Raw genomic sequence first — 17206 nt, 5'->3', positions numbered from 1 at the left:
AGTCACAGTGTGTAGTCGAGTCGAGTCATAGTGTGTAGTTGAGTCGAGTCGAGTCAAGTATTTAGCTCGAGTCAATTCGAGTCACAAATATTTCAACACTATACAATAAATAAACACAAGAGAGAAAGTCATTTTTTAGCTTTTGTAATTTTACATTCAGGCTACTACATGTAGTGACACCACATTTTGACTCTTAATCAAACTAAAAAGGGGGTGCCAGCTGATCGCCGTTCAACTAATGGGGACACTGATTAAACCACGTATGTACCGGTATATGTACATTATTCACAAACATTCTAACGTGACGTAAACAAAAACTGGCACCGGCGTAAGTCATTGCAAATATTTTTCGCAAAGTTTTGCTTTTATTTTTGGGACTCAAGTCTTATTAGCCTTTCTCGAGTCGAGTCGCATCATTCTGATGAGGGACTCAACTCGCGTCGAGTCATTTGCTTGCAGTGACTCGAGTCGAGTCGAGTCATTTGCCCCTTTTTTTTTACACTTTGTTTTCCTTCAAATGTCGGCTGATGACTGCAAATGGTGCCCGACTTAATTTAGTGCAAATACTTGATCATAACCCCTCTAAAAACACGTTAAAATTGTGCAGCAGCAGGATTCCAGTCAAACCAGTGAGTTTGGCAGTTTTGAAACATCATCTTACATTGAAAAAAAAACTTTTTAATTTTGCTGACGCACATGGCTAGGGCGACGTGCGCGCATACTAGAAACCGGGGCCTTTTTTTTTTGGCCTAATGGACACTCTGACGTAAATTTAGTTGATTTCTCTCATGTAAATCATGTGTGTCCATAGTTTCACTTTAATGTGTTAGACTTTTGAAAACTTGAAACCATCCTAAATGTCAGGAAACATAAAGATCTTTATCTGCAAAGATTAGGTGTAATGACACGTACTTTCGAAATGTATGCATGACTAAAATACAAACTGCAACTGTCTGGTACAAGATAAAATTTCCCATTTTGTTTGGTCTCAGTCAATCTTGGCGTACCGCTGAACAGAGGTTTGAGTAAAGTCAACATAACTTTTGGACCTACTTGTGATGGAGAGATCTATTTATATATATTTCTCCAAATCATGATTTACTGAATGCCAAGCACGTACAGTACTGCGTTAATGTACATTTCAGTACTGCAGCATAGCACTTTAGAAACTTTGGAGCGCTGGTTGTTTGTGGACAAATTTTGGCGTTGAGAGGAAAGTTCTGCGAAAAGAGAACAAAGCCGAATGGGATCGGTTGGTTGGAGTTATTGACAGCTTGGGTCTGTATTGGACTTGGATTTCTAAGAAAACACAATGGATGGATTGATGAGGCTGGCTCGAATGCATCAGGTTTGTGTGGAAATAGGAACACTGTTTTTTGTGAAAAAGTCGTTTGGGTCCAAAGTGTGCATTGTTACATTGTAGTATGAATGGGCTTTATGTACAACCATACCGTTGCGTGTACATTTGTACAGCACACAGAAGACTCAGCATCAAATTATTATGATAATGTCTGCACATGATTGTGATTGATTTAGCGCCGTAATAGAAACTTAGGAACATACTTTAATGCAACTTTCTACTCTTCTTTAATAACCCTAACCACCCCAACTCCATCAAAATCCACCCCCTCCCCCCCCCCCCCCCCCCCTATTTTAGTGGATTTTGGGGAACTTGGTCCAGGAGGCCTGGCGTGACTAAATATTGATGGAGCATGATGGACTTGGGCCTAATGGCCTGAAGCAGTGCTGGGGGTATTCGGTTGGTTTTGCCTAGCTTCCTGTACTGCTATTGTGATAAAAGCCATGTGTAGCAAGTCCATGAATGTCAACCAGTACGTCAGTGGTGGATTCCATTATGTCATGTTCAGTTTTGTATTGGAGGCACAGTGATTGATGGATTTTGATGGACTTGGTCCAGTTCCTAATAAAAGACGCTAGGGAGTTAATGTTAATGTATGAAAATGATTTGACATCTCTTTTTGGTTAATATTTATTGAAATGTGTACCTTTTTAATTATTTAAAAATGTTCGTGCTTTTCCTGGAAAAAAAAAGGGCCCTGTTGCTGTGATGTCTCTCCAGGAAGACGCTAGGTTCAGTTTAGGACTTGTCTGTTCAAGTTGTGAACCCCAAATTTGCTCACTGAAAACAGTTGTGAGAAAGCTTTGCTCACTGGCTTACCGGTACTGTCATCTACTGAAACATCATCGCATCGCCAAAGAAAAGAACATTTACAACAGCAGAATATCCAAAATTCTGGCTTTTTTTAGGCTTGCTGAAACAGCTGTAACATTGAGGTTTCTGTCTGAAATGACATCACACTTTTGCTTATGAATATGGAAACTAAAATGCCCTAAAGAAAAATGGCAAAATGAAAATTGAAACTAAAGTTAAATTGGACAGAAAGGTGCATTTTTCAAGGATTGCATTAAAAATAAATTACATTACATGTACTGTATATGAGCCCTTTAATAAACATGTGTACATGTACTTGTTCAAAACCAGCCAAGCACATTTTTATTTCTATTCCAAAAAGGGGAAGAAACACAGTGGGGGAAATATAAATCAAAACTAGGCCACTTTATTCAGTTATTTTTAAACCATTATTTTCTTCATTGATTAGAACATGTCCTTTTCAATCGTGATTTCAACAAAGGTACAAAATTTACACATAATATGAAAATGGACAAGTGTATGACTAGTGGCATACAACTGTTTGTCTGATGATGTGTCCCGAACCAGTCCCAAATCAAATCCCAATTTGCAGGAAATGAGATTAGTCGCACCGCCCACGGATGAATTTCCCTCCAAGCTGAGACATTCATCAACTTTTGTGCTCCGCGAAGCTATACAGCAGAATACACGTCACAATTTATGAACAACGGGTATCGTCTTGTGCCTACGTGTGCATATGCACATTATACAGTTTACCTAAACCTGATATATTTTGTAAAAAATGATACATATAATACCAATATTTTACATACATCATGAGCCGGATGTAAATCACTCCTGATTTTTCCAAACCATGTACACTGTAGGCCTACCGTACATGTATCGGTACACTGTTTATGACCTTTTGTCAATTTGGTTGGATTTTTACTTTATGAACAATCTGAGAAAGTTGACCTTCCTTTTCTTTAAACTTTTTTCTCTGCCCAATATTTTTATTGTTACAACTAATCCTGTGTGGATGACGGTCTGAATATATATTTTGGGTGTATAAATCAACCTGGACAATCTCGTTTCATCACACTACTACCGGGAGTACTACCAAATCTGTGCAGTTTTATGGCACTCCATTAAAAAAAAAAGAATTTGTTTTGACCATGGAACTTTATGTACCTTATAGCAGAATTTGCCAAAAACTATGGAAGCAGGGATGGAGATTCTAGCACTGGTCAGCAGCATTCAGGCTGTGAATGTGCTTCCGATTAACACAAGTTGTGTGTTGTGCAACTTGAAATCAGCCTCAACATATTGTGAAAATGTTGTGGCGTAAATCCGTGTCAGAGAATGGGGGGATTGGGTTGATCGGGATGATAATACATTAATTAAAAAGTAAATTTAACCTGGCCGTGAAAATTCAAAAGGGGAAATTTAACACCTACCGGTAGACACCATGTGACACTAGGAGGGAGGGAGGGAGGGAGGGGGGGGGGGTGTTCATGATTTGTGTAATGCAAACTTCCCTGGTTACATCCTATAACCTTACCTAAAAACAGTGCAGTGAAAGCTTTTCTACTGTTTGTTCTCCGTGTTTAAAAACTATTTAATAAATTTGGACTGTTGGAAAGTTACAATGTATAAGGTAGCCTCAACATTGGCATTTTTTGTTTGTTTCTCACCACAAAAATCGATGCAGATTGTCCAATGACCCATCCGCCCTGGTCAAAAAGTGTGGGAGATATATCCTCCCCGTCCCCTGGGGATTTAGTCCCATGTGTCATTGTCAGTGATCACTACAGTGTCCACACTGTAAAGGCAGGTACATGTATGTACCGGTATACTTGGCAGGAATGCAAACACAAATGCAAATTGATGACGTCATGGCAAGTATTTGCGCTGCCAAGTTGCAAAAGTTGAACACATTTCAACTCCAGCAAATATCGAAGTGAATGTTTCTTGATGCTACATTCACTTCCCATCCACATTCACATGAAGAATGAACCAGCCTTTCTTGTTTCTCCATTTTCACTTTTTAACGTTCTATCCTTCTCTTTTTTCAACAGCTCATCCGTGATGCCAACAACCAAGCGTCAGCACCTGTTGTGTCCGTTGCCCCTAGCGATGGCCTGGTGGCACCCCGCTGGCGGCCAATGCTTGTGCTTCCTCACCACCTCCCGATGCCCCCGCGGGGCATGCTGTTCCCTGCCGGCGGCCTGCCGGGGACGATCCCCATGCCTCATCCCATCATGGCTACCAGTGAACCCAACAACAATATCAACCGCAGTCTGGCACAGTCCAGGCCGCGCAAGCGGCACAACGTCGACCTTGGCGGGTTCCCGAAAATGCGATACGGGGCTGAGAGAGCCAACAAGAAGCCGCGAAAGGAAGGTGCTATGATTGAGCTGTCCTCCCCGCACAATGGACTCGTATCCGAATGGAAGAACCTAGCCACCATGCAGCCCATCATATTGGACTTTGAGGTTCCACCGCCTAAACTACCTCTACGGGTTCCCTCACCCGCCAGCTCCAGTCCGTCGCAGGACAGGCCCAGTGCAGACGAGACGTCAACAGCAAAGGAGCGAGTCAAATCTGAAGAGATAACCAACCATGCTGACGGCAAATCAGAGAGGGTGCCGGTAAGCCCACGTGCTGGGGAAAGTGCTGAAAATTCTCCATCCAGACAGGAAGAGTCTACAAACAAAACTCTACAGGTACATACAAATGTAGGACAAATGATGGGTCACTCTCAAGTGCCTCTCTTTTCAGTGATGAGATGAAATATCGGCTCAAAATGGCCCCCACTTTGAGGAAATTTCAATTCTGTTTGCTAAATTCTGTCTCATTAATTCCGCATTCAAAGAGTTAAAAAGCAATGTACATTTCTTGAAATGTTCTGCCCATTTTATCCACTGATTTAAGAGTGAAGTTGACAATGTGACTTTAAATTTCAATTGTTGAATTGACCAATTAAAACATTTGATTGGATATTCAGAGTTATGTCTTATTGCCTCAAATCCTACAACCAATATATCACGACGCACTTATACAAATATATGAAATACCTTACTGGACTGTTAGTCAAGTCAGTCGCAAACATCCTGTAAAATCATGGCACCTGGTGTGCTGTCATTTTCGAGAAAATTTGTATTTTTGTATCAATTTCCAATGCTGGTCGGCCGACTGGCGTTTTTCAAATACTGCCCCAATTTACAATATTTAGTTAGTCCGCATTTTGTTTGCAATCGATTACACACCCATGAATGGGTACAAGCCAGCTAGACTGGTTCCCTGACCTTACAATTTCTGACGTCTACAAATTGCTCCGTTTCATCTTAAGTGGGGTCAGGGAACCAGACTGCAGGAACACGACTGTTTTCCTTGGTTTTTCCAGTATCTACGAACACAAAGCTTCAAACAAGACAGTGTAACGATATTTGCTATAAAATAGTAATCCCCAAAATCCAATCATTTCTGTAAATTACAGCAAAAGCCAATGTTGTCAGGAAGCCTTTGTTTTAAGGAAGCCTTTCAGTACAGTCTTTAGCTTACGGTATTTAGTCATGGTCCTTTGAAATTCTCCTTCTTTTGTCCATTTCATTAAAGGTACCTTCAGGTGATCAAGGAAACTCTCCGGATAGTAAGAGATGCCAAGATAATAAGAGTCCTCATCCATTCAAGAAACCGGACATTGACAATTACAGGAACAATGTCTCGGCCGGACGCTGCTTCATGTGTCAAAATCCGATTCCACCTAATACCGGCAAAGATGCATCTCCGCAAGAAAGTGCAATATTCTCCATTTGTATAAAGTGTAAGAAAGTGGCCATGTCCGGTGCCAAGTCACTGAAGCCTGTACCAAAGTTCCCTTATGCCTGCAACCCGAAGCTTGCACCCAGAACTGTCTATGTTCCCCCACCGCGGAGACAGTATCGCCCGAGGCCACCTCCTCCCACGGGTCCCGCGAAGGCAGTAGGGATACGACTTTATCCGCCCAGGTCACGTTCTAAGTCCTCTACTTCACAGCGATCCACCATGGTTCAGTCACCTTTGGTACCCCCAAGTTCTCCAGGTCAGATGTCGATGCCGGGCTCACCCGCACCTAGTCTACCTCTTGGGAGTCCTCAACCAATGTCACCAGCCATTGTGATGCACAGTGCTCCACCAAGTCCCAGGCACTCATCAGACTCTGGGATCAAGATGAGTCGATCTTTGCCTCCTAGTCCGTCCAGGATCTATCAGCATCCCTTGTCTCCAGCTGGCCCTGATTCCGGGGAGCCTGATGTTCCAAAGAGAATACCCTCTGCGTCTCTTCAAGTCCCTAGCCCCTACAGTTCCAATCCCTCAACTCCTGGTGGCAGGGATTCCACTTCATCAGAGAGATTATCCCTGCCACCAGGACGAGAGCAAGATGACGCAACCATCAAAGCATTGCTTCAGTTAGGTAGGGGTGGTGTGGAGAGGACTCCCTCAGAGCATAGCACTGAGAATACTCCTGTTCCTTCTCCAACAAGTCGACCTCCTGACAGGGACTCTGTACTGACGCCCAATCCCACCAGCAGTATTCCCATACCTCACTCTCCAAACAATATACCTCAGGTTGCAGTGTCTAGCAGCCTGCCACTCCTTGGAGGGCCGGTGCCTATGATCCCATCCAATGCAGGCGTGGTGATGGGTCCCGGAGGCCAGCTTTTACCCATTGTTCCAAGCTGGCCTCTGCCAGGAGGCTACCCGCCTGTGTCCTTACTTATTCAGCAACCTCTGGCCCGAGAGTCATCCAGCCCCACTGTATCATTAGCAACCTCAGATTCGCTCCCTTCAGGCATCAGGTCTCGCTCTCTGCTGGAACCAGCAAAGACAACCGCTGGACCTGTTGACAGCTACTCCTACGACCTATCCACACTCAAGTATCGTAAGGGCTTAAAGAGATCTCGTCTAGTAGATAGGACAACTGACTCCCCGATTGCGGACCCAGTGCATGAAGAGAAGTCCAAACAGCCCATTGTGGTAGTTGGGACAAACTGCGCAGGATCCACTTCAGTTAAACTCAAGAACAACCCTAAGGAGCCCATGTATCACCAGGAGCAGGGTTCCCGAGATGTGCCAGACTTTTACGGGAAGCCGTTCACCGCATTCTGCTGTCGCTGCTCTGGACGTGATATCATGTTGCTGCAGTGCCCAGACTGTGACTTTGTCTGCAATAGCATGTATTGGATGGAGCAGCACATTGCCTCCCAGCGTCATTCTGAGAGTCACAACAACAGTGGAGTGCTGGAGGTCACGACCCGACATGCAAAGGAGGCTGATGATAGGGACGAGATTGCATCTCAGTCATCAGTTGAGACGCAGTCGGCAGATACTGACACTGATGCTGCATCACCACCTCCAACAAGGGTACCCCAGGAGGTAGGAAGAAAATACATGCATTCTGTACAAGACGATCACTTTTATTTTCAAACTTCACGTTTTATTTCAATTTATCTTAGTGTCCTGGAAGTGTCACAGAAATTGGCCAGTCATATTTGAGGTGATCAGAGAAGAAAACAACACTTATCATTACTAGGAGGGATGGTAAATGATTTGAATGAAAACAGAATTCCCCCACCCCCCTCTCCAATGTCAATCACAGAGATTTCAGTGTTGAGTGAATTTAAAGTATTTGGCTAAGGGTCAGCAAAAAAGGTTAGATACAGGAATGATGTTCTACCTCGCATTTCGATAAGGCCCCCCCCCCCCCCCTGAACAAAAACAAACAAACAAACACTGAAAACCATGTATAATTTAGTCAATTTTTCCTTATTATTTTATAACAGTTACCTTGGTCAAGAGTCTCAGATCCTACAAGTCGGCTACCTCTTCCCCTATGGCAGGATAACATCTTACGTGTCATGCCAGAACGCAGCATTCCAACAGAGACCCTCCCACCAAGACCTAGCCAGGCCAAATTTGTGGTCTCCTCCAGTTTTGGCAGCTTCGGAACTGTAACTGAAAACACAGTACCTTTGGATCTCAGTGGGAGGGCCTTCCACCAAACTCCTTATTTTCCGTTTGAGTTGAGGGAGCCCAGGAAGGATGGCTCCACGGAGGAATCAAGCCCACTGGATCTGTCTGGATACAGCCGATCATCCTCATCCATCATGTCTGCTGAGGGCAGCGGTAGCGTGCATCCATTTCTGACCACCAGGAAGCTTGGACCTCAGCCCAGCTTCAAGGTCAAAAAGACTCCATTGGACTTGATATCTAGTCAGCATCCATTAAATGCGCCCAGTCATGCTTCAGTGACCACAAGCACTAAGACATCTTCACAGCCTCCAGTACCACATACCTTCTTTGATCTGATGCGACTTCACGGCATCCCAGTCCCCACAACAGCCATGACGTCAACCACGAATACCTCCAAGAGTCTTCAATCCCAAACTTCCTCAAAGTTCCCCCCAGTTCAAAAGTCCACGACAGACCCCTCCATGTTATCAGCGGTCAGGACTCACTCAGACAACCCCTCCAGCCCTAAATCTAGTCCCATTGTTCCAAGCATAATTTTATCCAGCAGCACCTCAACGTCTTCTAATCTACCAAGGGGATCTTCCTACCCAACCACTGAACTAACACGCCCACCTCCAGGAGTAATAAACTCTCTGGTAACAACAAAACCCCAGTCTCTAAACTTCCAAGGAGGCACAATATCCATAAATAGGCCTGCCATTCCAGTACCTCAAATGCATGTGTCATCCAAGACTGTTCCGGTGCTTTCACCCTTCCCTCTTCAAGGTTCAGGTTATTATGCATCCGCGTCAGAGATGAGAAATTCTCCTAGGTGGGAATTCCCGCAAATGGATTTACTTAATGTCAATGTTGGCTCTCCTAATTTCAATGTAGGATCTCCCAGCAGAAGTTCTCCGAACGTTCGAGAGTCACCCAAAGCAAGACACAGGTACATGCACAGTGCTCAGGAGTCTCCAAGAGAATTTTCCAGTCAGAAGGATCACTCTCCTGTAAGGTCTCCTCAGCAAGTTCACATCAAGATTGAACCTCCAGACTCTGCCCAGCAGGTGGAATATCGCGGGAGAGAGCAGAATGATCACGAGCAGCTATGGCGCAATGAGGCTGAGGCACAGGCGCGACTCCTTGAAGCTAGCCTGACTACGCCAGTCCCAAGAGGCAGTAGGGGGTTAATAGGTCAAGGAGGGATCGGTAGGACATTATGGGGAATCTCATCCAGGAGCTTACAAATCAGGGACAATGTGTACGTGGACACAACGGCGAGCTTTCCCACATCGCCACGGACAGTCTCAGTCAGGTCGCCGTCAGGGACCAGTCGAAGACACGATTCACACAATGGTGCTAGTGATTCCTCAGGGAGTCAGAGAACTTATGCTTCAGTCAGGGAAACCTCAGAAGCACCTGCCACCAGTCCCAGAGTAGAATACTATCCAGAGCTATCAAGAGACACTACTCATAATGACGAAGCCCACAGCCCATCCAGCCACCCTGCCACTGTGAACAGCAGCTTCAGTAAGACTCTGAAAGGGAAAACTGGTTTAGATTACAGTGGAAATAGACGTGCTGTGGCAGATCTAGTGACAGAACCTGTTAGTCCAACTGGCTTGCAAATCAAAGAAGAAAACTGAGGGGTTGAACTGGTCACAGTCAGTGGTGAGTTGAACAACTTCCTTTATTTTGGGGGCTGGAGGGGGGGAGAGATCCTGCCTAATTCAACAGAATCCAACAAAGGAAAGTACAAGTCATTTGAATGTTACAGAATTCAAAAGCTAAGATGGCTCAAATAAAAAAACGCTGCCCTCTTTGAAATTTGGATTCACTCGGGATCAAGGTTCACATTTGTAAATGTTTGACTTGTCATTGTTACAATATTGATAATGTAATTTGTGAAACTTATCTTTTTTTTTTTAGCCATGAAGTGGAATTCTAGATTGTATGACAACTCAGCACGTCGGTTTGTTACGTGAAGACCAGAACAGATGTCTGGACTCCAGACTGCAGAACCAGAAACAGAATGGAGTGATGAACCGTTCATGGGGTCCATGCTCATCCAAGGATGCAGTCCCAGATTATCGGAGAATGAGAATTCAATCGAGAACAGAATGGCACGCTGCTTCATTGGAATTCAAGACCGAGGCGTCAGGAAGGTGGTTTTTTGGGGTACTTTTCGTCACCCTCTGGGTTATCTTGGTGCTGCAATAGGTTGTTGACATGTATATGAAAACCTGATAGTAATTTTCTCCAGACCCGACCTGCTTTCCGGCACTACTCTCTTGTTGCCTGCTCTGCTGATTTCTGTCCTCCCACTTGTTTTTATCATTGGCAAGAAGGCTTGTAAAATTCAGGGCTTCCAAACATACCTGCCCCCAAAAAAGGGCTGGCATGTTCTGGTTACAGTCTTCAAATGTGAGAATAACATTCTTGCTATGAAGCTCGTGTATCTGTTACATTTCATGACTATCCCATGATACCCCGTCATGTTTTCCATACCAGGTATTCATCAGTTATTACTTTCTTGATCTGTCTGTGAGTTTACTCTCTTTTGCTTCAGCCGATTTAGAAATTAAAATTGAAAACCTTTTGAACAGAGAAATTGACTGGAGCGGGGTTGAACCTGTGACTTCCTGATTACCGTTCCGGTGCTTTACCAACTGAGCTATCCAGCCCTATGTTGGCAGTTCCCCATTTCGTCCATGTCTTTGTTTCAAACCATGCATTTGTGGATGAGCACCGATATCCTTTTCTCATTTCTTATTTTGCATTTGTACCTCCCGGACACAGTGCATCTTTCCTTTTCACGCTCTAAAGATGCAGGCAGCGCTTATGATCAGAGGTTGTTATAATGTCCGGGGTCAATATACAAATATAACATGGTGTGAGGATGGATAGTCGATATTAGCTCCCAGAGGCATTGGAAGTTTCACCGAGGGATCTAGTTCGTCAACTTCCAACACCCAGGGAGCTGATATCGACTGTCAACTGCAAATAAAGGTGTGACGTTGTTGTTAATGATATCTTTCGTGTACTGAGCATGTGTATTTGCTCAGCGACATTTTCTGCTTGGTCCGAGAAAATGAATCTTTAAAGGTATAGTCCATCATTTGTAACTAGTGCATTTTGTTCGTTTGAAGCAACAAAAGTGTTCAAAATCTAATGAAGGATACTGAGCAACTAACCTGATGAAGTTTCAGCTAAGCTTCAGCTGTATATTCCGAGAAAAACAGCATTCTAAGATCTCAATTTCAATTCAAAAGTTACTGAATCATGTTTTGAATTGTTTTGAATTGCAGCTATACGCGGCGTCGCGCACTGATCCGACGAATTATAACAACCGCGCGCGCGTGTGCGTCGTTCCAATGCTTGCGCGCGCTGCGCCGAATAACAAAACAAACTACTAATTTAAATTTTCCTACGGTGCTTCTTAAGAATCACCGTTGGAAATGCCTTCTTTCGTTGATTTCTTCAAAACGACAGCTTCCCAGAAAGAATAATTTCACAGGGAGTTTAGTTCCCTTACTATCTTTCAACCAAGTGTGTTTTTCAACAGTAATTACGCCAGTTACTTTTCGGATGGCTGCAAATGATGGACTATACCTTTAAGTGAGTCTCCTGTATAAAAGGTATTTGTCTTTTTCTTCGTGAGCCATGAAATTTGGGAAAACCGCCAATTGCAATTATTAGCATGAAATGAAAAAAAAAACCTGCTGAATATTAAGTTAGACTAGTACACAGCTACTGGTCTTACAGGCTGAGAAACCAACCCCCTCAGACCAGTCCAACCCAAAATAAGCCCAAACCATCTTTGAAAATTTTCAGAGCTTTCCAAGAGTTTTAAAGTGTACGATAAAAGAAATGTAAGATATTATATATCTCCTAGGGTACTGTTTAATTCCCAAATGATGTAAATATTCCAAATAAAAATGTACATATATGTAAATTGAAGTTTAATTACAAGCCATCACGTCAAAGATTGAGAGTTTTATTTTGGTTTAAAATTCTTCCCGCATCATGACTGAAAGTGCCTGCAGGGGTCAAGTCACAGGAAAAGGGAATAACAAACAAAATACTGACCCAATATTATGTATAGTTAAAGTACACAAATATATGCTAGTATACTAACACGATAGTAATATTAGTAATATACTTTTACTATCCCTAACATGTAGCTTATCAGCACAGTCATAAGGGGTATATTTGAATGATGTGTTTATGTTCTTTGCTTTTACTGTCAAAACAGTAAACTTAATATTTTATGGTTGACGTACCATTTTAAACATCAAATACACCTCTGTTACATTTCTGAATACCGGTACTTAAATGTCCAAAATACCAGATACTATACTGAACTGTACCCTGAGATCTTCTGTACTGTTTGTTGCCCGACTTAACAAAATCTAGAATGTCCGGTGTCGATCAAGATTATGGTAGACTTTGATTTCTTACATTCATTGTTGGCCATGCTTTGCAATATTTGTGCACCAACTGAGTTCAGACTTTGCCTCTTTTGCTTCCAAAAATATATCAACCGTTCTAGACAAATATTGGCCGATCTCGGAGGTACCTTAATATCCTGTCCAGAAAACAGGCCAATAATCTACGACTTTTCATCTGAAGTACCTATTTCAGTGTGGGTTTGTTTTCTTTCCTTTCTTTTCTTTTTCTTCGCGTTGCTAAACAAAACAAAAATTAAACTCAAATACAGAGCAGATTCTATCACCTCGCCAAGTGTAATGCAATCATTTTTCTTTTAATAACTTGTTTCGCTGCATTATTTTGCTGCTGTATAATACAGAATCTCGTAATCTTTGTTCAGGTCAGTTGAGTATAATAATAACTATTTCTGAAATATAGTTGCCAATCTATTTTTTTTTAAAGCTTGACCATGACTTAGGGCAATTGTAAATAATCCAACAACCCAAACTACCTTTTACGTTCAGAGCTGCTGCTTTTACGTTTTAGTGATTGTGTTTTTATAGAAAATTATGAGACAGAGTTTTTAGAAAAAGTAGATACCTTTTACCGCTTTGTATTGTTTCCTATTTTTTTATGAAACCATGTGGACGGTTTTAATTTTTTTTAAACCATTAGCAATGGTTGTTTGACTTTGTTAAAAAAAAATATGCTGAAACAGACAACAGAGGCCACACTGAATACCAGAAAAAAATGTAATAATTGTGAAAGTATTGGAATGAATTTTATGCATGAATAGACAGAAATTCTTGACGTCACAGTGAGACTGAGCTCAGGCCATGCCTGCACCCCAGATGGGTCATTTTTAGCCCCATAAATGTGGCCAATTTACTGGACTACCTTCGTAAATAAAGGCCACACTTGCACCATGTACTAAAACATGTAGAACTTTGTCAAATCTAGATTTTCACATTTAGGCTTAGTTTGTAGTTGTTTTTTTTTTTCTTTAGAAGCATACTCACCCTCTTAATAGGGTAATCAGAAAGTGCTTCCTTTTTCAGATGTCTATTTTTCGTGAAATTTCCAGATTCAGTTTGCACACGTCTGGGTATCAAAATTTCAACATGAAATTTCACGAAAATTGGACATCTGAAAAAGGCAGCACTTTCTGATTAGCCTATAAAGAGGGTGAGTATGCTTCTAAAGCAAAAATAAACTACAAACTAAGCCTAAATGTGAAAAATCAAAATTTGACAAAGTTCGACATGTTTCTGTACATGGTGCAAGTGTTGCCTATATTTACGGAGGTAATCCAGTAAATTGGCCACAATTATGGGGCTAAGTCATTCTGTACATTTAGGGTCCAAAGTGCGGCATTTTTCCTGTCCCTGTCACCTTGGTACTTAGTAATTTGCCATTCAGGTATCACTAAGAATGACATTGTTGTTTCACTTGTTGGGTAGGTGCATGTAGTTCGCTATCCATAATCATTCTTGGAGACGACTGCATTAAATAAGTGCATCAGAATTTGTAAAATCATAGATGTCAGATGAAGCAGGGACAGGAAAGACTCGGTGGTTATGTCGTCGTAAAAAAATCCCGTCCGTAAACATGAATGGATTGGTGATTGTTTAGTAAGTCGTCATGGTAACAGTTACAAGATCACTCCAGTGTTGACAAGGAACACCTCTATTTGAGGGCAAAGAAGCAGCTGTATTTATAGTAATGGGTAAAAATAAGTTTTTAAATTATTTAAAACAAAATCAAGGTGGTTTTGTAAACATTGCATCAAGGCGTATCGCTTTGTTGAAACATTTTGCATCAGTGAATGCCAACTCAGTTATTCCTAAGTCCTCACAATACCTAATAGAAAAGGTTTCAACACCTTACCAGACTGGGTAAAAGAATTGCAAATCGCCTCGCTGAAAATCCAAGACCTTCAACAACACGTTTGGGTTTTTTTCTTACTTTGTGGGATATGTCCAGAATTGCACAATTCGCAAATGACGACTTGGCATTTTACTGATGTCTGTTTCTAAAAGATCCCAACAGCGTGGCTCTATAAGATGAATATTGATTGCGAATGACTGGTTATGCACGGGACTGTAGATAATTCTGTGTAATATTTATTTTTTTGTCCTTGCTTCAATCGACTAACCTTTTCGCACTAATTCCAAAGTTACAGTCAATTGTATAAAATACCATAAAGTACATTTTTAAACTAACCGTCAAAAAAAAAAATCTGCCAGATCATGTATAATCTGATGTTTATTTGTAAAGAAATGCTTCCTTTTTAATTGTACCCATATCTCACTAACAAATGACGTAGTCCTTGCTAATATTTAGTAGTCGTGACTATAACAAAAATTGTACATATGAGTTGAATTATTGTACATACCCTACACACACTTTGAAAGCCTGTGGAAAGATATATATATACTTGTAAAAAAATGTTTTAATTATCATCGGAAGAAAAGAGCGGGCATTACTTTTCTGAAAGCTGCTTTTTGTATTAAACAAAAAAAAGTCTGATAAAATCCAGGAAAAAAAGTGAAAATTATTTTTTATGATTATTTTGACCTATTCATGAATTGCATGTTGTGTATGTTCGGTATTAATTGGACAGAGCCACAGGTACAGTAAATGTTTTAAACTAAAAGACAAAGATTTGTGTATATATTTAAAGTGAAATTAAAAACAAATGCAGGCATTGATCAACACAGAAAAAAAATATTTTTATTGAAAAATAGAAGTAAAAAAAAAAAAAAAAAAATTGCTGCAAGAAATAGTAAAATGCTTTAGAGCTTTAAACCCAAAGCCTCAAAAAGTCAGCCAGTGATTTTGTCAATGTCATGTTTTGGCTTACAATGTACCATGTAACTTTTCACCAATATTTATATTTTTTAGGACAGATTGTTCGCATCAGTGCCCCGCCCTCTTTAGGGCAAAATAGAGGATTGTACTGAAAGGGTTGTTATACAGGTTGAATATCAATAATCCAAGTCCATGGTGCTGCTGACTAGCGAATTTGTGCCTGGTCGCTTAGCAGGAAAGAATTTGGCAGAAACCGTAAGCTAATTTCAAAGCATAGTTATTAGCTTGACGTAAGCAAGTTTTGAAATAAGCATGGGTATCTAATGCGCTTACTGCTTATATCTGTAAAACATACAGAGGCTCTGTCGGCAGAAGAGCCTTCGGGCTTAGCAGTGCCATGGAACTTGGCCCAAGTTCCTTTTTAATTTTAATTTCAACCCCCCTTCCTTGAAAAACATTAAGCAGCTGCCATTTCACCAAGCCACATACAATCTAGAAGTCAAATCATGATTCTGAGTTTTGTTTGGGTATGTAAAACTATTAAAAAGCTTTTGCAACACCACTTGTAATATAAACAACCAAGAGTTAACGTTGCCAATCATGTCTATATCAAATGCTGCTCAGTAAAAGGTGCAGACTTGCCTGCAAAGGGGCCATCTTGGTCTAGTTCCCTGTTTGTGTTATCCAACGGATGCCTTGATGCGGGATGCTATAGAGGCACCAGTCTGGGTGTGATGTGTTTTTTTATATATATTATGATGTGTATAAAAGTCCACGGTCTTTTGACAGGGAGAATTCTTAAAGAATATTTTTCTGGAGTAAAGTAGTTAATGTAGTCGAGGCAAATATTTTGAAGAGAACAAATTACAAATCGCTGGTGTTATTGATGTTTTTTTAGCCTTGCCTGTAGTTGCTTCCAGTAGTTATTTTCCCAAGTCCTAGGCTGTTGCTTTATATAACATTATTCAATCCAAGCCTAGCTGTGTGGGGTCAATATCCCAGCATCATATTTTTTATTATATGTGCCTTCGTTGTATGAATAAATATGCAACACTCAAAAAAGTGGACAAAAATTGACATACTGAGTGATGTTTCATTTTCTTCAAAGCTGAATGTGCTTTTATTGGACATTTTTTAATTTATGGGCTAAAGTTTACAGAATTTACAAAGATTCCACTGAATTCCAAATTGAAACAAAAGGAAGGCTTACCCCCTTTTTTCCAATTAGGCTGAAAAATGGCATTTCTTGAAACTTGATGGGAAGATGGCACAGGGTCCCTGGAACACATTTCCACTCCTACATTGGACAGAAATCCTATTCAAAGGAAATATTATGTTGACAATTTGAGGTAAAATAGGTCAAATATATGAATTTTACCCAATAATGTCACAATTTGGGCCAAAATCTGACAAATTTTGCTGGTCTGAACATTAAGTCATGGTCCACAAGAATCGATTTGTATTTCTGAGTAATTTGGAGAAAATTCATTTTTTGGCCAATATTGAAAAAAAGTAAGGAAAGGGGTCCTCCAACACATTCCAACTCGTTTTAGGGACAGATATATCAATAAACAGAAATTCATATTTGGCAAAATTTCATCAAAAATGTAAGGCTATAACCCCCTTGCAATTTTTGTCAATTTTGGTCAAAAAATGAAATTGTTTCAAACTTCCTGGAAAGACTCCTAAGGGGTCCTCGAACATATTCCCACTCGTTTTAGGGACAGATATATCAATATAAAGAAATTCATATTTTGCCAAAATTTCATCAAAAATGTAAGGCTAACCCCTTCAATTTTTGTCAAGTTTGGTCAAAAA

At 41.0% G+C, this 17206-nt stretch overlaps 1 protein-coding gene across 3 annotated transcripts in view; it reads left to right on the top strand.

The window, feature by feature from the left end:
- The window catches only part of LOC119746224 (flocculation protein FLO11-like), a 43628-nt gene extending 32792 nt beyond the window's left edge, over positions 1 to 10836 (top strand). For 2 of the 3 annotated variants that reach the window (XM_038223046.1, XM_038223064.1), the window contains exons 4-7: positions 4231 to 4878; positions 5771 to 7570; positions 7978 to 9817; positions 10076 to 10836. In XM_038223046.1, coding sequence (XP_038078974.1) covers positions 4231 to 4878; positions 5771 to 7570; positions 7978 to 9792 — 4263 coding nt within the window. In that variant the 3' untranslated portion in view covers positions 9793 to 9817; positions 10076 to 10836. The remainder of the gene's footprint in view (positions 1 to 4230; positions 4879 to 5770; positions 7571 to 7977; positions 9818 to 10075) is intronic. The other variant, XM_038223055.1, reaches the window with a different exon arrangement.
- Positions 10837 to 17206: the final 6370 nt, after the last annotated feature.

This window comes from Patiria miniata, unplaced genomic scaffold (assembly GCF_015706575.1).
Source record: "Patiria miniata isolate m_02_andy unplaced genomic scaffold, ASM1570657v1 HiC_scaffold_12, whole genome shotgun sequence".
Lineage (NCBI taxonomy): Eukaryota > Metazoa > Echinodermata > Asteroidea > Valvatida > Asterinidae > Patiria > Patiria miniata.
This window is presented reverse-complemented; position numbering and strand designations above follow the sequence as displayed.